This window comes from Anguilla rostrata, chromosome 1 (genome assembly GCF_018555375.3).
Source record: "Anguilla rostrata isolate EN2019 chromosome 1, ASM1855537v3, whole genome shotgun sequence".
NCBI lineage: Eukaryota > Metazoa > Chordata > Actinopteri > Anguilliformes > Anguillidae > Anguilla > Anguilla rostrata.
The window spans coordinates 61,559,793-61,583,011 of record NC_057933.1 but is presented as its reverse complement, the minus strand read 5'-3'; the positions used below and the strand labels follow the sequence as shown (position 1 = coordinate 61,583,011).

General features: G+C 46.6%; 1 protein-coding gene across 2 annotated transcripts in view; it reads right to left on the bottom strand.

Annotated features, from left to right (window-relative positions):
* The window catches only part of setd2 (SET domain containing 2, histone lysine methyltransferase), a 35,031-nt gene that overhangs the window by 10,814 nt on the left and 998 nt on the right, over positions 1-23,219 (bottom strand). The window contains exons 2-16 of one of the 2 annotated variants that reach the window (XM_064347034.1): positions 20,526-20,646; positions 14,837-14,858; positions 9,579-14,476; positions 9,121-9,252; positions 7,618-7,746; positions 6,951-7,074; positions 6,635-6,712; positions 6,367-6,464; positions 6,029-6,173; positions 4,661-4,795; positions 3,543-3,662; positions 1,894-3,057; positions 1,672-1,720; positions 1,166-1,469; positions 100-793 (exon numbers count right to left, since the gene is read on the bottom strand). In XM_064347034.1, the coding sequence (XP_064203104.1) occupies positions 100-793; positions 1,166-1,469; positions 1,672-1,720; positions 1,894-3,057; positions 3,543-3,662; positions 4,661-4,795; positions 6,029-6,173; positions 6,367-6,464; positions 6,635-6,712; positions 6,951-7,074; positions 7,618-7,746; positions 9,121-9,252; positions 9,579-14,476; positions 14,837-14,858; positions 20,526-20,554 (8,121 nt within the window). In that variant the 5' untranslated portion in view covers positions 20,555-20,646. The remainder of the gene's footprint in view (positions 1-99; positions 794-1,165; positions 1,470-1,671; positions 1,721-1,893; positions 3,058-3,542; positions 3,663-4,660; positions 4,796-6,028; positions 6,174-6,366; positions 6,465-6,634; positions 6,713-6,950; positions 7,075-7,617; positions 7,747-9,120; positions 9,253-9,578; positions 14,477-14,836; positions 14,859-20,525; positions 20,647-23,219) is intronic. The other variant, XM_064347026.1, reaches the window with a different exon arrangement.

Sequence of the window (23,219 nt, the reverse complement as noted above, 5' to 3'; positions counted from 1 at the left end):
AGCACTACTTCCGCAAGAAGACACAAATGAAGACATTCACAAACACTGGTAAAACACTGATAAGACTGAGCATTAGCCTGTAGGGCAGTGTGGGCTCACCTGTATGACGGGCGCGCTGGTCTGCGGGTAGGCGGCGGTGGGGATGCTGTACACCGCCTGGCACGGCTGGCTCTGGTAGTAGATGGCGGCCTGCGGCTGGGCGGTGGCGGCGGGCGGGTACTGCTGGGCGGGTGTGGCCTGCACGGTGAGCGCCTGCTGTACCGCGGGGTCCCACAGGGGGGCGTAGCTCTGCTGGCCCTGCACCTGCGTGCCGGCCGCCGGCGCGGGCATGGAGAGGACGGCCACGGAGGGGTCCTGCGCCGCCACGCCGGGCTGCGCGTACTGCGGCGCGCTGCCCTGCGCCAGCTCCAAGGGCGCGGCGGCCAGGTGGGCGGTGGGCGAGGGCGAGGCCAGGCCCAGCTCGGGCAGCAGCGGCTGCGGGGGCGGGGTCTGCTCGTAGGGCAGGGCGGGGGGCAGCGGCTCCACCGCGGGGGTGGGCAGCAGCACCTTGCCGGCGTTGGGGTTGCTGGGGTCCACGTAGGTCTGCATGGGGTAGCCCGGGGGGTAGGCCAGGAAGCCGTGGGGGCTGGACGAGTAGCCCAGGCTGTCGTAGGCCAGGGTCTGCAGCTGCTGCTGCTTCTGCGCCTCGCGCTGGGCCACCTCCTGCTCAAACAGCTTCCTCCGCTCCTCCGTCGTCAGCTTCTGGCGCTCCTTCGTCCGCCCCTTCTTCTTGCTGCTGTTGGGGTGGTCGTACCTGTGGGGAGGGGGGGGTCAGCCTGGGGAGGTCATACCAGCTCTCCACTCTTAGCAGAGGGGGAAAGTCCAGCGGTCAGAAAGTAAAAGTCCTGCCATGTGTTTCCTCCCCCATGAACTCTGATTCTTCACCTCCTGGCTGAAGAACTGTGCCAATCAGCCAGTTCAGCTGATTGGAACTCTATACTGGGGAGGACTTTTACTTTCTGAATTTCCCACCTCTGCTCACTAGTTCTGTATAATCCATACACAGACGCTTTATTGAGGATATATTGAAGCTAATAGAAAAGGAAGTGAATAACAGGTTTGTTCCTGTTCTAGCCGTGAGCAGCAGTGAAGCCGCACAGCCTCTCTCTCTCTCTCTCTCTCTCACCGGTCATCGCTGCGCCGGCTGCTCCTGTCGTAGGCGGAGAGCGGGGGCGAGAGGGACGCCCGGCGGCGGCGGCGCTCCGCGCTGCGCATCGTCCTCTCGCCGTCGCGGTCCCGGTCTCTGTCCCTCTCGCGGTCCCTGTCGCGCTCGCGGTCCCGGTCTTTATCGCGGTCCCGGTCCCGGTCCCGATCGCGGTCACGGTCACGGTCGCGGTCCCGGTCCCGGTCGCGCTCCCTGTCCCTCTCGCGCTCGCGGCTGCCCGAGGGCGTGCGCGGGGTGAAGGGCGCGTCGCGGTCGCGGCTGCGGTCTGCGGGGGAACAGAGACGGGGCTTCAGAGGAGTGCTCTACAGCACCTCTGCATTCACACTGCATACAGACAACACGGAGGGAAATGACACAGGCTGAAGAGCCCTGCTCAGCAGACACACGTCTATTACAGTAGCTGTGCTGGACGTGGTCCAGGGGTGTGCGCTGTGTGGGGTGACTCGGGGAAAAGCACAAACTCCTACCGCTGTGCTCCTTCTCCACCTGGCTCTTCTTGGGGATCCTGTACACCTCCTGAAGCGTGAAACAAGTGTTCATCTCCACACGCAATACTCCCACAAGCATTACACTGCCACTGTGTGCACATGAGCGTGTGTGTTTCTCTCAGCTTGGTGAGCATGTGTATGTGAATGTGTATGGCAGTGGAAGGTGAGTGTGAGTATGACTGACCCTGACCCTGACCCTACCTTCAGGTCCTTCCAGGTGTCCAGCAGTCGGGCGGCCATGTCAGCGATGTCCACCACCCTGAGCGGGGGCTCCTGGCTCCTCTCGCTCTCCACGTCCGACACGCCCTCCTCCTCGTCCTGGGATGGTGTCTCCACGGCGATGGCATCAGCCACGGCGACAGGATCGGCCGTGGCGAGGGCAGTCCCCGGATCGGTGGCCTCTACGGCGGACTCAGACACCGCCACCGCCGTCTCCACTGGAGCGGGCGGATCTTGGACAGGCGCGGCCTCTCCTGTGGCCACGCCCTCCTCAGCTGTCACCGCTACCTCCTCCACGCCCTGCTTCACGGCCGCAGGATCCTCCACAGCCTCCTCTACCCCGGCGACCTCCTCCACCTTGGTCTCCTCCTCTTGGGGAAGCTCCTCAGCAGGGGTGGTCTGGCTCGGCTGTTCTGCCTGAGACGGCTGCTCTTCTGAATGCCCTTCCGTCTCTGTGGTCACAGCCAGCGGCCCCATCGCCTCCGCCTGGCTCTCCTCCTGGCTCTCCTCCTGCACCCCCTCCGTCTCGGCCTCCTGCTCCACCTCCTTCCCTGGCTGGCTGAGCTGCACCTCCACCTCTACCTCCTGGCCCTCAGTCCTCTCCTGCTCCGCCTGCACCTCCATCTCCACCTCCCCCTCCCCCTCCCCGGGCTCCTCGCTCTTGGGCTCGGCCCCAGTGGCGCCCTCTGTTGGCTCTGCTGGTTCCTGCTTCTCCTCCAGTACTGCGGAAGCCTCCTCCGCCACGGTCTCCTGGCCCACCTGGCTGCTCTCCGCGGGCTCGGCCTGCGAAGAGTCGTCCTCTTCCTCCTCCTCCTCGTCCTCCTCCTCGTCCTCCTTGCCGTCGGAGGCCTTGCTGGCGTCCGAGAGGGCGCTGTCCAGGCTGTTCTCGCTGATGATCTTCAGGCGCCGGTACACGGCGCGTTTGGGCGTGTCGCTGTCCAGCTCCTGGCCCGGCTTGACGGGGGGCCCGTCGGGGGTGTTGAGCGGGGTCTGGGCGCGGGACGTGTTCTCGCTGGAGTACCCGTCCTGCTCGGCGGGCGGGGGCAGGGCCTGGTTCTGGGCCCAGCGCTGGATGAAGTGCAGCACCCTGCTCTCCTCCAGCATGTTCTTGGTGGAGATAGGAAGAACCGCCAGGCTCTTCATGATCTGTGTGCACACAAACAGGCCAGCGTGTGACTGGGCAAAACTGCACAGAAATAACACTTTGCATGGATGTAAAGAAAACTAGCTTGTGTCAAGTAAAAATGGGTGAAACTCCAATTTAATAGAAAAAAACAAATAAATAAAATAAAAATTGATAGGACGATTACTGGCTATAATAATTTAAGAAACGAATCATTTCCCTAAAGCGGCCCCCAATGAAAAAGCACTGAGGATCACTTTGGGGAAATGAAAACAGAATAGCAAGGCTACTGGAGAAAAATAGGTTACCTTCTTTGAGCACATTTATTTGCTTGCAATCTATAGTATACATACGGCAGTGTGGTCATACAGTAGCACGCATTGTACTAGTGGCAGGGCAGTGTGGGAACATAATCGCTTCACTGTAAGCTACATGATAAGGGCTGGTTTGTGACTGAGGGGAAAGGGGGTGCAATACACCCCCTTGTTTTCTCGTCCCGCCTACTCACCTCCAGCTGCAACTTGATGTTGTTGCCTTTGGCCTCCGAGAGTTCCACCATGAAGATCCAAAGCAGCGAGAGGCCGTGGTGATCCAGGAACTGCTTCAGGCAAGCGGGATTCTGGGTATTCTGTTCAGGGACATCGCAAAGTCAGGCACACAGGAATGTGTGTGCTGCGCTTCATGGTCAAAGGACCGGAAAGAACTTAACACAGAGTTGCCTGTCCTCTACCGTCAGCTGTGTGTAGTGCTCATAATGGAGTCGCAGCTGCAGGCGCAGCTGTTGCCATCACGACAGTCCGAGAGACAGCTGCTTTCCAAGGCGTGCGTTTCCAGTATTAATATCTAACGTTTGATGTCCGGGTAAGGACGAGTTGCATCACAGTTTACTGATCACAGCACTACCACAAAAGGGTCCAGTCTTTCATGTTATGGTAATTATGGCAAGTATGTATCTTGCTGTATCTCATCCCTTTGTTACTATGATCTGCTAGGAATGAGTGATCTGCTCTAATTAGCTTCATCATTTTAGGTGCACCAGTAATGTCTCTCAATACAATTCCACACCTCTTACACGTGTATGGTTTTGTTGTTTTCCATGATTAAATGGTGCTACATTGAGATAAATGTAAGAACTCCAGTGATGTGGGGCTCAGATGGTGAAGCTGCGGCTGGCTGGGTGCTATAGTCCCAGATTGAGGTCCCTGCCATGTCACGGGTTTCTTATAATTGGGCGGGTCTGAAGTAGCCGAAGCTGCTACAATCTGCCTCACCCTTCCTACTTAACACTGCTGCAGTGAGACAACACACCAAGCACCCACAAGTTATCAGATATCAGACAGACATGCATCTCCTCTGACTCACCATTTTTCTGCTAGTGTTTGGGCTGCAGGGTAAATAGTTACAGGTGACCCCCCACAGCACACTGCATGTAGCTGTAACTCTAGTGTATGGACAGGTGACAGAGCAACTCGACAGGCACGACTGAGGTTACCAAATTAAAAAGCAAAAAAACAGTATTAAGATGAACATTTAGGGGTCATGCACTTGGCATTTAACCCTTCGAACGCATTACACATCTTTCTAGTACGTATACACAGCCTTCTCCCTGAGCACAGGGAAACTCACCTGGATGAGTTTGAGGCAGGTCAGCTTCTGCTCCATGGTCTCCACTCGAACCATAAGCCGACAGAGCGAGACCACTTGCTTCTCATCGGACAGACCCTCACCATTCTCCAGCAGTGCCTCCAGCTCCTCATCCACCTACAGGGGGAGACAGTGAGTCGTCCTGCTGGGTTGGTGTGCGACAAAAAGTGTCTAGGCATGGTGCACACAACTGGACACAACTCATTTTTATTAACCCCCTCAACATTCATCGAACAAACAATAATGGAAAATGAGACCTCTGAACAAAAGAAACTGCCCTGAATCACTGACCAACCAGGGACTGTGGGATCTCTACAGCTAATCGAGGTGTAATTCAACACACTGTTTAAAAAAGCGGATACATTTTCTCAGAACAGTTTGTGTGTGAATTTTCAGTGTTATTTGTGGAATTACACTGGGGCTGCTGGAAGTCTCAGTGCAATTAGCCTGAAGCTTACCAAGAGCTGACCCAATTCAAACAGAAGACACTTCCTTATCACTGTGAATCATATATATTAAAGATGCCTAACATTTCCGCACATGTAAAATGGATCAATCAATCGGTATATTCAATAGACTGCATAAGCTGAAAGACCATTCTGCAGAGTATGACAAACAATGAAAATGTCTCTGAAAATAAGATAATATATCAGAAATTAGATCACTCCCATGGACCTGCAAATCATATGCTTCAGCATCACCAGAACACCAGATCTGTTAGCTGTGCATAACTAAGAAACCATGACATATAATGCTGTCCGCATTACCTAAATTTGGCATGACCTGTTAGTGGGTCCCTACACATGTCAAAGCAACACACAAAACTGACAAAAAAGAAAACACTTTTTAAAATTCTGAATATAAAAATGATCCAATTACACATTTTCTAAAGGTAATATGCAAGTGATACGGGTGTGCAGCCAATGACGTTACAGGATGTTGGCTGTGGGAGCACCTATGCAAAGATGACTGGCAAGTGGAGGCAAACACAGCAAGGGATGAGTGAGTAGCATACTAATGTGGTTTGTGTGCATTTCTTTTTCCACACAAAGCCCAGAGAAAGCATGGACTATCTGCTTGAGAGGAATGCCATCTTAATGCTGTTCTATGGGTAGAGACCATCAGAAGGGTGACCATTTTGGTTCAATAGAAGGAGGAGACCAGTCATTGTATGCCAAGTACAAGTCTGAAACTGATAAGTCAGTGCTTTGAGCAAAGGAAAACAATACCAATAAATATCTAGCAGATTCTGATAGTCTGCATACAGACACACAGACAACCACAGCCACATGCAAACAGAAACACAAGAACACAAAAGGCACAGAACCCTTCAAAGGAGCCCATGCTCACCGTAGTGAGCGCGCTCACGGTGTCCTTCTTCCGCGTGCGTTCTTTCTTCATCTTTCCCCCTGCGGCCCGGATACTGACCCGGTTCTCCCCACCCAGGAAACCCCGGCAGCTCGGAGCTCCACACAGGCACTTCTGAGCCTCCTTCCTGAAGGGGTGAAGTTGGGATAATGATGTTTGTGTTGTTCAAACAACAACGACACCATCAAAAAAACAGCTGAGGAAATGCTGCAGAAATGACTGGAAAAATACTGGGCTAGTTTACAGTAATTAATGTAAAAGACAGGTATGAAACTTAACCTTGGGCTACAGACTCAGAAGTGGGCACACGCACAACTTACCCATATCTCTGGAACTGGTAGTCGAATGTGAGTTCAGTGCCAGCTGTCACAGCCTTGGTGGTGAAGAAACCGACTCGAAGCTGACCATTTACGGTCCACTAGAGGGGGAAAGCAAGACCATGTGTTCAATATAAAGCAAAATGGAACCCAACACATCTGCCATTGGTTATGCTAGTCATGTAAATCTTTCCGTTTCTATGCCTCGTCATTATTTCTGTTGTGTTGTGTCTGTTCGATGAGGGGGGGGGGCTTCTCGCCCTATACACACCTTCTGGGTCTCACAGTTGGGTTCACAGCTGTGGTTCATGAAACGAGAACAGTTCCCCTTCAGTGTGGCATCAATGATCTAAGGAGAGACACAAACAGGCATGCATTGCTTTTCCCCCCATTACCCTTATATGTACACACAAGAGAATTTCATAGGGATAAAGGTGTTGATGATTTATAGTCAAAGGTGTTATACTAAGAACAGCTGCCGGCCACCAAGGGATATAGCAAAAGACCAATAACTATATACCTGCCACTACTACATTTGATTGATGGCATTTGGTTTAACTATGATATAGATCCGTTTCTCTGCCCACCTCATTGTTCTTTAGGGCCATGAAGTAGTAGTGGATGTTCTTGTTGCGGGCATACTCTTTGACACGGGCCTTGAACTCTTTGTGGTCCAAAACCTCCCCACAATACTCCAACACAAAGGTGTTCCTAAAGAACAGGTGAAGACAGGAAGGTTAGTCAGACTGAACTGTGGAGCAGCACTTAACTAGAGCAATAAGTCTCATTGCTCTGTGATGATTATACATTACACCATGAACATAATATTCATGTAGTATATCGTCTCTCTCACTCACTCACAAACACACGCACACTCATTTTTGAACATTGTACATAAGCTAACGTGCGAGTGCTTTCAAATTTTCAGGGCTCTCCAACATTATTTAGACCCCTTGATAAAGACTGACAAAAGACTTCATATATTTGAATTGTCAAATGTTAACACCCAGAAAATAAATGTCTGACTGAATGCTTCACAAATCCTGTACCTGGATCAGTCTGCTTGTTTGTTTGAGAAGCGTGCTGCACCTGATTATCCAGCTGCATGAAAGGACACTGCAAACAATGCAGATCAGCTACGGGGTGGTCATGCTCACGAGTACATGGCACTCCCATTCTGACCCTGTGTCTGTTCCACGCAGCCCCAAACCCCGCTCCCCATGTTCCTCTCGGTGTATCAGAGGAGATACTCACGGCGTCAGGTCCTTAGCCGCCCTCAGGCCCCAGCCCTTGCTTTCTGTCAAGATGACCTCAAAGTCCGCATGCTGCTTCATCTGAAAGCGCCGGTTGGAACAGTAAACGCCATTCAGGCATCGCGATGAGCTGCCAACAAAGAACGACGGAGGGAGGAAAAAAAAAAGATTAACTTCATTCAGCAACCTGTACACATCTAAACAATGAGAGCTGAATTACATGCAACCAGTCTATTTACATGCACAACAGTTCAGACAGAAAGTCATGGATGAAAAGAGGCTAGTCTGACAAAACAAGATTAAAAGGATTGGATGAAATGAAGTCATTGAACAGTCACATTATAACCAATGCTTTTTTTCTTCCAACAAAACTGACAACATGATATATTTGAAAATATCTTGCAAGCATCAGCAGCACAGTCACATTTCTATAACACATTTTAGAATGTCCTTTTCAGAATGTCCAATCCTCATATTCAATTACACTGGAATAATACCTCCTCAGATACATGCTGCTTCATGTGAGCAGGTCAGTATGCCGGTTGTGTCATTTGTTCCTTCTTAATGGCATCAGCAGCGAGCACTGAGAGGTATGAGACTCACCACTCGATCATCAGCAGCGAGCACTGAGAGGTATGAGACTCACCACTCGATCATCAGCAGCGAGCACTGAGAGGTATGAGACTCACCACTCGATCATCAGCAGCGAGCACTGAGAGGTATGAGACTCACCACTCGATCATCAGCAGCGAGCACTGAGAGGTATGAGACTCACCACTCGATCATCAGCAGCGAGCACTGAGAGGTATGAGACTCACCACTCGATCATCAGCAGCGAGCACTGAGAGGTATGAGACTCACCACTCGATCATCAGCAGAGAGCACTGAGAGGTATGAGACTCACCACTCGATCATCAGCAGTGAGCACTGAGAGGTATGAGACTCACCACTCGATCATCAGCAGAGAGCACTGAGAGGTATGAGACTCACCACTCGATCATCAGCAGTGAGCACTGAGAGGTATGAGACTCACCACTCGATCATCAGCAGCGAGCACTGAGAGGTATGAGACTCACCACTCGATCATCAGCAGCGAGCACTGAGAGGTATGAGACTCACCACTCGATCATCAGCAGCGAGCACTGAGAGGTATGAGACTCACCACTCGATCATCAGCAGCGAGCACTGAGAGGTATGAGACTCACCACTCGATCATCAGCAGCGAGCACTGAGAGGTATGAGACTCACCACTCGATCATCAGCAGTGAGCACTGAGAGGTATGAGACTCACCACTCGATCATCAGCAGCGAGCACTGAGAGGTATGAGACTCACCACTCGATCATCAGCAGCGAGCACTGAGAGGTATGACTCACCACTCGATCATCAGCAGCGAGCACTGAGAGGTATGAGACTCACCACTCGATCATCAGCAGTGAGCACTGAGAGGTATGAGACTCACCACTCGATCATCAGCAGCGAGCACTGAGAGGTATGAGACTCACCACTCGATCATCAGCAGACGGTTGAGGCAGTCCTCCCCACAAGCTGCGGCTCCACGGGACCGCTCCTCCCGTGACAACACTGAGCACTCGCACTGCATTCGTTTGATGTCTCGGTGAGACTTGTTCTTCTTCCTGCTCGGACACGAGGAAACAAAACGTAAATAAATAACTGGAAAATTTACATTTGCACACAATTCCCTTGGCAAAGTTACAGCACGAGTTTCACTGCAAGTCTTAGGCCTAATCATGCAGCCCAGGGAAATACATTTTTTGCAGTCATTTCATAGAACACATTATGAACTGAATAGCAGTTTTTGCCCAGTTCTGCTATTTCATAAGTGCATTTCAGTTGGCTTAGCTTGTATATTATCTGAACTCTCAACACAAATGTTACAAAGAAATGGTCAAAACTGGCAATACTGGAAATATTCTAATAATGTATATCCTGTTCAACTTACCGCTCTGTCAGGTACAAGTTCTCTTCTATCAGGTCAAAGTATGGAGGCATCTTTTTCGTCCTAGCCAGCTCCTTCCAGGCAACAGGGTCCTGGAAATTCTGCAGACTAAGCGAGGGCCGCTCAGCTACAACAGCTTGGGATGGGGTCTCCGCACCATCGTATGAAACGCGCTCTCTCTTGGCAGAAAGCCCTGCTTCGGCCTCATTCTCCGAGTCAGACTCCAGCTCTGGTCGTCTCTTTTTTGGTGGGCCCCTACCCCGGTGAGGTCTTTGGCCATCCTCACGTTTAGGGGTGTCAGGGATGGCCGTGCTCTCTGGGGTGGCACTCACAAGACCCCTGCAATTGCTGCTGATCTCGTGGGCTTGGACAAAAGAGTAAGATGACGAAGCTGGAGGAGGAAGGTCACAGGACAACGTGGTTGATGTGTTGTGAGGCACCATCTTCCTCCGGCTCTCATCATCATAATCGTTAGTCAGAGAGTCAGGTTGGACCTGGCTAACTGGCTCACAATAGTGTGAAGGCACAGGGAGGTACAGCGGCCTGCAGCTTTCAGACACACTGGGCGTGTTCCAAAAACTGCTACCCTGACCACAAACCAGCCCAGTGGCAGAGCTGGCAGACTGGGAAGGTTTCTGGGGCTGGATGCCAAAGCTGCTGTCTGGCTGCTGGTAGGTGCTGCTCGGCTGTTCTGGTTGTGTGAAGTCCCATCCCAGACTATATCCATCTTTGCAGTCAAAGTCATCAGAGCCAGAGAAGTCTGCTTGTTGATAACGGTACATTCGCTTACGCCCATGCCAGCTGTCAGGACCATCATAGTGCTGCGAGTATCCTGTGTCAGGCTCCCTCCACGAGTCTTCAAGGTGGTGGAAGTTACCAGCATGGCTCATCGTTCCAAGGGTCTTTGGTTTCACATTAGTGGTGGGGACTTGTTCCATGTGCTGCTGGGCACTGCGAGCAGCCTCCACTTGGCTGGTGCTGTCAACCATATTGCTTTGGGACAAATAAGCCATACTTTGGGAGGCAATGGGAGGTTTTACATTCGCACAAGGCTCAAGGCCATGTTGATTGCCCTCAGACAGCAGAGTGGAACATCCTTTACCAGAGACCCCTCTACGGACACCTTCGCCCCGGTCAGAGCCTTGGCTGCTGGGCATCAACCAGCTGCGCTCCAGCCACTCTACAGGTGGTTGCAGAGGGCTGTCACTGTGGACAGATGATGAAGTAGGCCCAGCTCTGGTATCCAGAGTAAGGGAGGAATTCTTTGGCACAACAACCACAGAGTGCAAACGGTTCTTGGGAATGCTGCTGTCATCAGAGTCAGACTCAGAGTCCTCTGTGTCACTCTCTTCACTGTTGCCTTCCACAGCCCGCTCCAAGGACACATTGCTACTGCTACCAAACTTGTTCCTCAAAAGGTCACCCTGCTGTTGATGACCACTGGCATCCCCTGTCCACTCTTGGTCCTTATTATTGTCTCCAACAGATGAATGGCTAGATTTTGGAGGGCCTTTAAAGTTCTGATCAATGCAGGGTTTGACATCCTCTGCCTCAAGGCTAGTGTCACATAACTGAGGATTTGGTAAAGTTTTTGATGGATCCACCTGCTCTTGTAGTTTTACTTTCTCCTGAAATCTTAGAGAGCCATCCAATTGAATTCCCATGTCTTCCTTCTTTACAACGACAACAAGCCTTTTAGAAAACTTCTGCGCTCCCATGTTTAAATGAAGCTGTGCCATCATAGGACTCTGCTCATGACTAAAATCAGATTCTTTCTTTAAGCTTGTGTCCTCCAAACCAGATTCTTTAGAGAACTCTATACTCTTAACAGAAATGATCTTTTTAACAGAGGGCTTAGACTCATTGCAAATAATTTTGGGAGAGTTCTCATGGTCAGAGGTGTTCTCTCCCACAATGTCCCAGCGTGATTTTTTCACATTCATTTTTTTGTTTTTTAATTGCTCAGACTTCTGTTGTTCAGTCTTGTTCAGCTGCTCTGTCAGACCTCCAATCACACACTCTGTGACCTTTAGGCTAGTCTCACATTGACTGGAAAGCAAATTCTCTACAGTTTTAGTGTTCTTCTGCAAGTGATCTTCACCTAGGAGTTCAACTGAAACAACTGCTGCTGGTTTTGATTCTTTTAGACCCTGGCCTACTTGAGGGGTATTCCGTTCTAATATGACAATTTTGTCAGTGCAGAACAGAGCATCTCCACCAGAGCAATTAGAAGTGGTTTTTGCTATATCTGTTTTGTTCTCTGCAGAGTCTTTAGCTGTTCTGATTTCAGGCTGTGCGTGATAAGGACCTTCTGTAATCTCTGGAACAAAGTTTCTCATGATGGTATTTTCATTCAAGATGTCGCTCACTCTGGTGACCATCTGCTTGTTTGCAGGAAAACAATTTGCAACTTCAAGACCATCACTCAGCTCACTGCTGATTGTTTTTGATTCTGCTCTACTGTGGACTAACTGAAGTTCCGGTCTATCTGATCCGTCTGATGTAGTCACACATGTAACCGTGTCCTTCAAAGTCCCACACAAACTGTGGTCATTAGGACAAATTTGATGGTTAAGCCCTAATGAACTTGACCTAATATTAGGCTCACAATGGGTGACAAGCACATGTGTTCCTCCATCATCTAAGAGAGTTTTGTTCAAGGTGTAAACCTCTCCTGTCTTTTGCTGGTCCCTAAATGTCTCAGAGGAGGAGCAGTTGTCAGGAAAATTGATGCATGTATCAAGGAGATTACTACCTTGGCTTGGACTATGCTGGCACACAGGTGTTGGACTTGAATCGGGCAAGGTCTGTTCTAGAGGTGGCAAAGACTCAAGCTTTTGAGATTTAGACTTGGAGCGCAGACTATAGGTGGATACCTGCTTGGCCCTTATGCAGGCAACTGAGTTATAAGAGTTTGTTTGTTCAGTGTCCTGAGGCACCAAGCCATCGGAAGAGCAAGGCTCAGGCACAGTTAGGTGTTGAGTACTACACATAGCATCAGCTTGGACACCTTCTTTACTGTCTCTTTCTTCAAACGAGCAACAATCAGCAAGCTGTGAAGCCACATTTTCCTCATTATTTTTGTGATGGTCGTCAGAATTGGACTTTGTGTGTATTTTTTCTGGACTGGTGAACATGTCCTGTGATTGTCGGTCAGCTCCTTTGAAATTACACAAGGGCTTAGGTGACATTTGCTGTGAACTGGAGATGTCGGTTTTTTCACATGTGGTGGCTCCTGGCGCTTCTGACAAAGAGGACGGGGAACACTTAGATGAGACCTTTAAGTGACACTTCCCCTTCCATTCCTCCTCAGAGTCAGAGCTGGAGGTACTTTTCAGAGCCATCTTCTCTGAATTCTGGGAACTGCTACTAGGTTTGGGAGAAGATTTATGGCAACTCTCATTTTTGGACGAGGTGCTGGACTTCCTGTAATCTGGTTCTGCTTCTGGAGAGCTCTTTTTAATTTGCTCAGAGTCCTTGGTCCTCCTAGAATATCTCTCAGACCTTGACTGTGTTCTTTTCTCAGACTCAGAAGAGCGAGAGGATTCTATTGATTTGGAGTCCTTGTCAGATTTTGAGTAAGATGATGATGATTTAGAGTCTCTGTAAGAGCTAGAATGGGTAGATGAACGGTTGGAGTCACTGCCGTGAGTACGAGTCCTACGGTGGTCATCCTCAGAGTCTGAGCTATCACGAGATCTATGTTCAGTTCGAGAGCGAGATGATCTCGTTTCGTGATATGGAGAACTCCTATGTGATCTACGCTCAGAGTCACGGTAGTGGGACCTGTCTGATCTTGCTAGTTTCTCACTCCTTGAGGACCTCTCAGTTCTAGAGTATGAGGAACTTGTTCTAGAGCCTCTAGATCGGGAACGAGAACGGGAACGTGATCGGCTCTTTGTTTTCCTTCTATCTTTATCTGAACGGGAGGACCGCGAGGATGTGCGTCTTGACTCATGCTCAGACTTTGAATGGCCAGCTAACCTTTCGTCCTTCTCTGTCCTTGCATGAGACTTTCCAAAATCCTCCACTCTACAACCAGAGGAGTTGCTCTGAACATCCTTGCTCCAACCATCCACCTTAGCTGTGCTCTTGAGGTCACCTGACTTCTGGCTGGAAGACGTCCGCACAGAGTCAGCATCGGACTCTGAGCCAGGAAGCGTGCTGTCTGACTGGGACAGGCTTTTCCTGTGCTCTACATTTTCTGCATACTCTGTTGCTCCACTTCGGTCCCTGTCCTCTTTCCCAATATGGGAAGTATCAACAGGGCCTTTGATATAGGGGTCTGGTTTCTCCTCAGCCATTCCCCCCATGAATGGCTCCTCAGGGGTACGTTCAATGATAACACTGTCGTGGACCTGGGCTGGTGGGCTCTCTGCTTCCGGTCTGTATGTTGGCTTAAGCACAGCCTCCTCCTCTGAGGAAGGAGGCTCCTTATTTAAGTCGCAAGCCAGGGGCTCCTTCTCGGTCATCTGCTCCAGACTAGCAGAGACGCTGAGGATCTGCTTCTTGAAGTGCATCTTCCCAGCATCAAGCTTGGCTTTGGGGGGAGAGGGGACTGTTGGTGGTGGGGCCAGGGGTTCTATGACATGGGGAGGAGGCAGTAACTCAGTTTGTTCATTCCTACTAATAGCTTGCAGCTCTACTCTATCTTGGGGGGGTGAGGTGGCAAACTGTGTGGCAGGGAGCTGCAGATCACCGAATGATTTTTCAGGGCTGAGGGGGGCCATAAACAATGGTAACGGTTTCTTTATCTGAAAGCTGAAAGAGACCCTCTGCCTGCCTTGTTCCTCCAGATTCACCTTTGACTTGGTGCCTTTAGGCAGGAGGCGGCTCGACCCAACATTTTTTGGTGAGAGGCCTTTGAGTAGGGTGGCCTTAGAAAGGCTCTCATTCTTATCCTGCAGAGGGTAACAAAAATAAATAAATCTTCTGTGTTGAACACACCAAACAGCAACACACTAGTCAGCATTTACTAGGCAAGTACTATGTTCAACGCAGGGAAAATCAACAATAAAGGCTGAGGCATTTCAGAACTATATGCCACATGTTCTACTATAATGTACTGCTGCTAATCAATCTTTTGTCAACTTATGCAAATGTGCTGAGTACGAAGGATCCAAAATAAATAAATAAATGTAATAAAGCCCCTAACCTATACATAAATGCAGTAATTCTACATTCAAGTCACATTTGCCTCACACTGAGAGATTACATTCAGAGGTCTGCATGAAACTAAAGTGAGAATAAGCACAACTTACCACAGCATCACCTCCCTCTTCTCTGTGGTGGCCCAAGCATATCCATGGAGAAAAAAAAAGAAGAAACATACAAATGAGATACTGGAACTACAGTGTAACATAGTTATGAGTTCTTAAGCACTCTTCAAGAACAAGGGAGAGTAACAAATTAGTGAAGGGAAACATAAAGCTTTATGAACCCCAAAATAGATTAAATAATATTGTTATTAACACTGATTGATTTGAATCCAAAACCATCTAGCCATTTTCTGCATGAAACTTCCATTAGTATGCTGCACTGACAATACATTTCCTGTATCAATTCAGAGCAGGCTAGGGTTGGGCCTATGTAAACATTTTCAAACCGGTTTGATATTAAGCCAAATACCGAACCTGACCGGTAATACCCAATTTTACCACTAAGTGTCGCACGTGACTCAGCCGCTCCCGAGTGGAACTGTCACGCCAATTTTGTTCAGGGCTGAAAATATGATCTGGGTGAGGCAATGACATTCTAAAACAGCTGTTATACCCATTGTGACGTAGTTAACGTTTTGTTACAGCGTCTGTTGCTATGCAGACGCTGCCAGCCTTGATACATTCTGTTGCATAAAGATTACAAGACAACTCAGCAATTTCTCTGGTTTAACCGGTTATCTTCCAGCCTGAAATGCGATCGTATTAGTAAATGGCTACACATGTCATCTAACTTGCAAGTAGTTGGCTATCTCCCTAGATTTTAACAGAAAATAATAATAATAATAATAATAATAAATGCGATTTTATCCACGGCTATACAAGGCGGCAAAATAAATGTCATGGTCGCAATCGCCGTCGCACACAGCACTCATACGGCGGTATGCACTTATAGCTAGCTAGCTACCGCTTTTCAGGAATATGAGCATGCAGCTGAAATCCTCTACGGAAAGCAACCTCGCAGCGATCTCATCTACGATCAGTAGGCAGTGTCGTGCTTCACTTCGGGTGCTTATTCCGCGCTTACAGCCCGTTTCCAGCCCAAACCACTGCAAAGAGAGCGAACGTTTTAAATTTTGGTCAGTGACATTTCCTTCTGACGTCTATGACAGCGATCGCGACCAGGCACTAAATTGTGCCTGTCAATCTTTTTTTTTTTTTTTTTGCACTCAGACACTAGTGGCTCCGTTTATAAACAAACATAATATTATGTTAATCACGTTGTCATATTGCTTATTACTAATGCAATACAAGTTGGATTGAGCCCCGTCGGCACAGGTTGTTGATGTAGGCTACTTTTTAATTTGCCAGAATGTCTCATAATGGCATATGCCAGTTCAATCGGTTCGCATGAAATCTAACCGGTTTAAGCTCATACACCAGACTGGACCGGCAAAACCGGAAACCGACCCAACCCTAGAGCAGGCTTTATATCTTTATAACACCTGAGCTCATACTACACAAAGAAAATTACTTTAATGCATCCATGAAGGTTAGTGGGTCTGTGCAGCACCCAGTTGCACCTGAATCGATGTCTCTGAAAATGCAGAGCATTAAGGTGCAAGCATAAGTGACCACAAAACCGAGTGATTTATTGAAGCAGCACTGCTTGGAACAATCACAGAATAAGGATATCCCAATATGATTACTTTTAAGTATCCAGCCTCCAGATGCTAAATTTATAATATAAACCAAAGGGCATACTTTAAAAAGACTTAGTGTCTTAGTGTTTGCGGACTGTTTAAAAAAAAAAAAAGACAGACAGCATTTTGCTACAGACCGGTGTGGACCAGTTCAGACAAGAGAGCAACAACAACACATGGACAGCACAAACTTCAAGACAAATCAGTAGTAAACATCATACAAACTGGTGATGGGAAGCAAAATGAGTAGTTATCACAACTCAGGCCCATAACTGATTGACAGTAGTATAGTATGTGGGGACAACTGATGTTATGAATTGCGTAAAGGAGAAGAATGCAAATGATTTTCCCCCCAAAACTTTTACTTTCAGTAATTCAAACGAACTGTCAAAGACTGCTCACATACCACATTTAAAAGATGACACACAGAAGTCAAATTAATTCCATAAATACCAAATTGACCCAACAGTACATGCATTCCTTACTACGGATGTCTTGATATTTAACGGTTCAAGTGAACGAGTAAATATTTAATAGTATGAGTGAATACACACCTTTCCCAGTGTTTTGTTAAGAATATTTTTTCCCCCAATAGCTTTATGGGCAATGGCTAATGGCACCAGCTGGCTTATAGTGACTGGTCTCACAGAAGAAACAATATTGAGGCTGTGGTAGCTCAGTGAGGCTGCTAGGCAACAATGCTTGCACCCTGGGGATTGACTTTTTTTTTTTCTTCTCTCCCTTCTATGACCTTCATTTCTGTACTCTTCCACAATGACAGCAAAGGGGAAGAGGGAGGAGTTAAACTCCTTCCCTCCATGCGAAAAGCAGTGATGCAGGAGAAGGACTGAGACAGAGTAAACCAAGCTTCTCGCAGGGTTCAGATGAAAGTCACTCAGCCTCCGTCCCTCAGCCTTAACTGCAGTATCCACAGGGCTCACCAGGAGGCAGTCACGACGGCCAACATTTCTCATACGTCGTCCGCATTTATGACGGTATTTCTGCTAATGATGTTGATGTCGGAACATGCATTTCTCATCCCCTTCCACCAAAATCAGACTTTGAAATTCAAAAGAAAGCCCAAGAAACCCATGCAGACACAACACAGAAGCAGCAGTCTCCTCTAGAGTACCTCACAGCCCACATGAACAGAGCGACAGCACAAAAAAATGGGTGGAAATTAACAGGTGGTAACTGAATTAGGATGCTGAAGGTTGGAACTTATAGTGCGTTGTCTTTCCTATAGATTGCAGATATTTTAGGAGAGTTTGCGGGACTTCATCACCAATTCACCTGTCTCAAAACCGTGGTGCAGAATCTGTTATCACATAGACACAAATATTATAGCATGTGAAGTGTTATACATCCCACCTACTTAAAACATTCCATTTATGGAAACAAATCCCCCTCCTCTTGTATATGTATAAACAGAGCCACATCTTCAAATCTTAACACTAAAGTCAAACCAAAATGCGGCCCATCACCAATGGTGTAAGTTCATAACTCGGCCGACCAATGGTGTAACTTCATCACTCAGTCAGTCACAGACATTCACGTTTGTAGGGCTGGCCCCGCTGTTGCGGTCCAGCCAAAAATACAAAATGAAACTCCAAATAAAGTACCAACACGTTGCGGTTTAAAAGTTCTGGGGCAAATCCTTTAAATATGCAATAAATTCTCACAGTTGCTGTCGGGATGTATAAAAACACTGACCGTTTCAGGGGAGTAGCAGTTGCTTCAAGAACGTTCCTACACCAGTGTACATTTCCATCTCAGAGGCCCAGATAAGAGAGCATTCAAAGCAGTGGCTAATTTATAAGCAACTTACATTTTAGCAGGAACAATTCCATTTCTATGTCTGTTTAGTTAGAAGTTTAAGACCATAAAACAGCCAGACAAACTCCACAAAAATGTATCCTGCCATATAAGCACCAGACAGATCAAATTTTTTTTAAAGACACCATTTGTAAAGAACCAACTTTAATATTACTAGCATATAGTTTTAGAAGCTTAAAAAACTGTCTATGATATAGATTATTTCAGGGTGTGGATATTATTAAACACAGGTACAAAGATGATTGGTAACTAGTAAGCATTTTTCTGCATGATAGATTTCAGTTTAAATTATTCAGAAACAGAGCACATGTAGGTTATGGACTGGAGCTCAAATTATGCTGAGAGATTCCTCAGGATAGGCCCAATTCTTTTGGCAATGCAAATGTACGTACTGGACAATTATTAAATATGGGTGAAGATGGACAATGTATGGTAACAGTACTGTTACAATTTAGCAAATGTAGCCAATTACAAAACAGCCTATATTTGCCTTGCTACTTTGGCTAATGGCTCATATGATGAACTGTTTAACTTCCCCACCTAACAACATGCAAGGCGGACGGAAAGGTAGCTCCAGCAATCTGCCAGCTCAAGTCCTAATAACAATAACCCATTCACTTTCAAAATGTATTAGATCATTATATCTACAACAATGTGAGCGATTAGAACACTTGTTAAGATGGCTGTTAAATTTTGCTCGAGAAGACAACGTAATCAACGTGGCGCAGAGAAGTCCCTTCCTTCCGCCTGCTACACTTAAACTTTCTATTAAAACAGTCAAATGCAGCCTGAGGACACAGTCTTCATGTGTGTGATAGTAAATCATAGACGCTTTGTCGCAATTACAAAACCTTATTTTAACAATCCCACTGAAAGGTCATGATTTCAACTGAGCAACAAGGCATATGCAAGGCAAATGGAACAGCACTAAACAGCTTGCTTAGGCACTTGAAATTGATCCAACTCCTGAGTTTCCAAAGGAAAAAAATCAATGAAGCGGTCAGTTATAGATCTTTCAATCTAGTAATATATTAAACCATTGTAATTTCAAAATGTTAAAAAGCAGCTGTGAGGCTTACTGCACCGCAACCAGTTTTAACCCGGATTTGCACTTTCATTTATTGTCGGGAAACCCGTGGCTAGCAACAGCTAACAGCACTAGCACACAAAATGACATGATAACGTTGCTTCGGCAATGTTAAAAGTAAAAACACTAGATTATGGTCAGCTAGCTAACATTAGTTAACTTTTCATGGTCATGGATCACACTGTAGTTGATGTGGCTCCTTCCAAGGGATTCAGTAAGACAGAACATGTCAGGGAATGATACCTCATGCCACTAAGTTGGATCATTTGTCCACTCTGTAACCGCATATGGACAGCACTATTTGGTTTATTTGTGAATGTGTATTTGTCGATGCACATTTGTAATGAAAAATAGTCAATCATCAATTAATCATTAACATCCCTAGTATACAGGCATTTGCTAATCAATTAATATGAAGTATTAATACATTTGAAGATCAAATTTAAAAACCTCAACAGTCTGTTTTAACTTGCTGCTGCTACAGCTCTGTTGAGTCGATTACTACCAACGCAGTTAAGAGGGTTGGAGGATTGGGATGGATTGCAACCCACTGACAAAATGGGGTCTGAATAGCCCCCCTCACTGCAAAACAGCACAACTGCAAGACCTAAACTATTGATAGCATTGGAGAATAGAGCAAAACTGGAGCCCATCTAAGCAGCATTTCTACTTCCGTACCGGAACTGGAGCACCGGGATTAGAATTCCACTGCGGACTGGCTCAACATTCCAGTGTCCCACACAGAGTGGCATTACACCACACTCCATATTGCCCTCTGGGAGTGGGAAAACAATACCCTGTGCTCGCTTTCTCCAGCAGGCCATGCATGCAGTACACAGGGTTCTGGTAACCCAAGGGCACACCGTTTGTTGGGCAGGGTATAACACTCAGTTTGGGTGGGTGGAAGGACATCTTCCATCCTGTCACCACCAGTCTTGTCGGCTTTACTGAAATGTACCAATGAGCCAGTCTCCGAAGATAGCTTGGAAATGCGCACACACACCATGAGAATCTTTAACAGTTAGCTAGGATATCATTGTCACAGTATGTGTGTGTGTGCAGGTTTGTACTTTCCACTGTGTTTACGTCTCTTTGTCAGTGTATGGGAGAGCAAATCTGAGTATGGGTGCTTGCGTGAGACCAAGCGGGTATGTGAGAAGCATAGTACCTGATCTCTGTCTCCACAAGCGCATCCATTTAGGGGCAGGGCTGTCGAGTGCAGCCTGGTGGTGCTGCTGGCCCGGAACAAACCAGCTCAGAGCAGTGTGCTCTCCAAGGTGATGACACACCTGACAGGATTAAAGAAAAACTGCTGTGGTTAACAGCAAGGCACTCTGCCCCCTCCCCCTGCACCCAGAAATCACAACTTTATTTATTGGGGTACAAGAAATGCTTTTAACACTGGCAGGGAGCAACCATACGCACTGCTGGGTGATATAAACGTAAGTTTACAGCACCGATTGGTATTGATACTTATTGTCATTAGCTCTGCTTAGCCTCTGAGGTGACTTATCAGAGTCCCTTGAAGCTTTTGCGGGACGGAGAAACTTGCAGTTCTGACAGAACAAAATTTGCTTGGAGAAGCTTAAAGTGGAATTTAAAAAATAACAACAATTCATGTGGAGACTGTATGTGGTTACTATAATTTTTTTTAAATCAAAGATGGTCCTAAAAAAATGTCGGACCTTTATGAAATCAAAATTTTAACAATACAGCAACTCAGGAGCTTTACTGAAAACACTCTGCCATTTGAAGTTTTGCAAGACAACAGTTTATTTTAAATAATTCCTTAAGCTGACAGTGTTTGCATTGCGTAAAACCTAACAGACATTTTACCACCTACTGAGAAACACAACATGGTAAAATAAACCCTATTCCAGCTACCCTGAAATACAACTCATGATGCACAGATCATATGTCCAACCAGTCTGGTACTTTGATCAAAGGAGGGTAATGGTGAGCTAAGGTGACGTTTGCTATGGCACCTGCAGCAGTAGGAACCTACTTGTCAACACAAGAAACTGATCGATAGGTTGGTACTTTTAATAAAGACTCACTCACAAAACAGCAAACTCAAAGTGTGATGTTTACCAACAATACCTAATCTCAACAAAAAACTAGGCTACTCTTTCTGTTGGAGTTAAAGGCAAAATGTATTAAAAGTTTTCATGAAAACACTACAATAATTATTTAGTTTATATGCCACCCTCCATACATCTCAAATCACACAAAACAAAAAGCCAATTTATCTATCCTTTCCAACAGCACTGGGGAAGACAATTTGCCGAAGGTTCACCACCTAAATTTGCACTACAGAGTGTGTAACCTTTCTAAGAAGCACCTAATTCCAGAGCATGAGATATGCATTTATGTCAACAATTTATTCCAAAGGGCTTGGAATTAATAAACAACTTTAAAGAGCATGTCTGTCATTCAGATGCTTGGCCACAAAAACAAATCATTATTCATACCCTAGCTGCATGGCATACACACTTGTGCATTTGGAACAACACAGCTTACATTTCCACACTCAATACTGCGTGATTTTTAAAGAAATTTAGGTTAAATACCTTTCTTAAGGGTGTAACAGAAAGCCACACCTGAAAATGTCTTGTTTACCATTCAGGCCCCACTGTTGCCCCATACTACCAATATAATAATTTAACCAGTAACAGACCATATGCAACTTGAAAATGATTACTCTGATCAGTGAGATCTGAAAAGTGCCTGCAGCCAATTAGCCATTTCAACAGGTACATGCAGAAAGCATTCGCTGAATGTAGTAGAATGTCAGATAAAATGTAAGGATTTCTGTTATGGCTCACGTACGTCTAAGAACTCCAACAAGTTACCTATTTATATTGCTTCTCAAAATCTTATGCAGTTCACGAGAGAAGGTAAAACATACGGAAACGTTTATTCTGTCCGCACAAACTACAATACGAGTAACTACTTGTGGTTAGTAGTGAGCGGTGTGTGCTAATATAAAGCGACAGCTTGATAATACTACTTGGCTAGTAGACCAATTTATCAGTGTTAGTTTCTTTTATTTCAATATTTTGAAGTCTCCAAAAATATATTCAACAATTTGGTTTAATTTAATCCGCGCCGCTTAATAGCAAAATAAAACGAATACAAACTAAACAAGGTGTAACAAAACCCCCGCTCCACGGACTACACAAACAAAAAACTTGCATGTGCCGGGAAGTGGGACAAAGTCTTGAATGTGGTCGGAAAGTGGGAACCACTAACACAACTTTTTTGTTATTCATGAATTAAATTGCTTTCATTAAATGGCATCCCAATGACGGATACAAAGGAGTTTAATAGGTCAAATGACTTTTAAGAATGTAATGTTTTACAATTGGTTATAAAGTGAATATACTTTAAGATTAAAGAGCTTTAAAGCACAATGTTTAAGTTGCGTGGCTCCCTATTGCAAATATCGTGTCCTGTGTTGTTCTTTCCTGCTATGGTGAGCAGTGACATGCTGCAACACAGGCTGTTTAATGGCTGTTTGTGTTCCACACCAGTAATGTCTAAAACATAGCTGCCTAACTGGATATTCAACAAAACCATGTTTTTGAAAATGATGTTACTCGACCATCTGACTTCATGACAATTACTGAGGTTCTGATACAACATACATGAAAACTGGTTGCCCCATCTTACGGCAGTCACATAAAAAATGACTTGTCTTCAGTTACCTCTATTGTTTCAATGTGGCTGCAAGAAGCCAGCCATTGCTCTGGACATGCATAGCCAGCTAGCTACTAGCCAAGAGATAGCCAGCTACCTGGCTAGCTACAATATCCAAGTACCTACTAGCTATCAACACATTTCAGCGTTAACCCTTAACTTT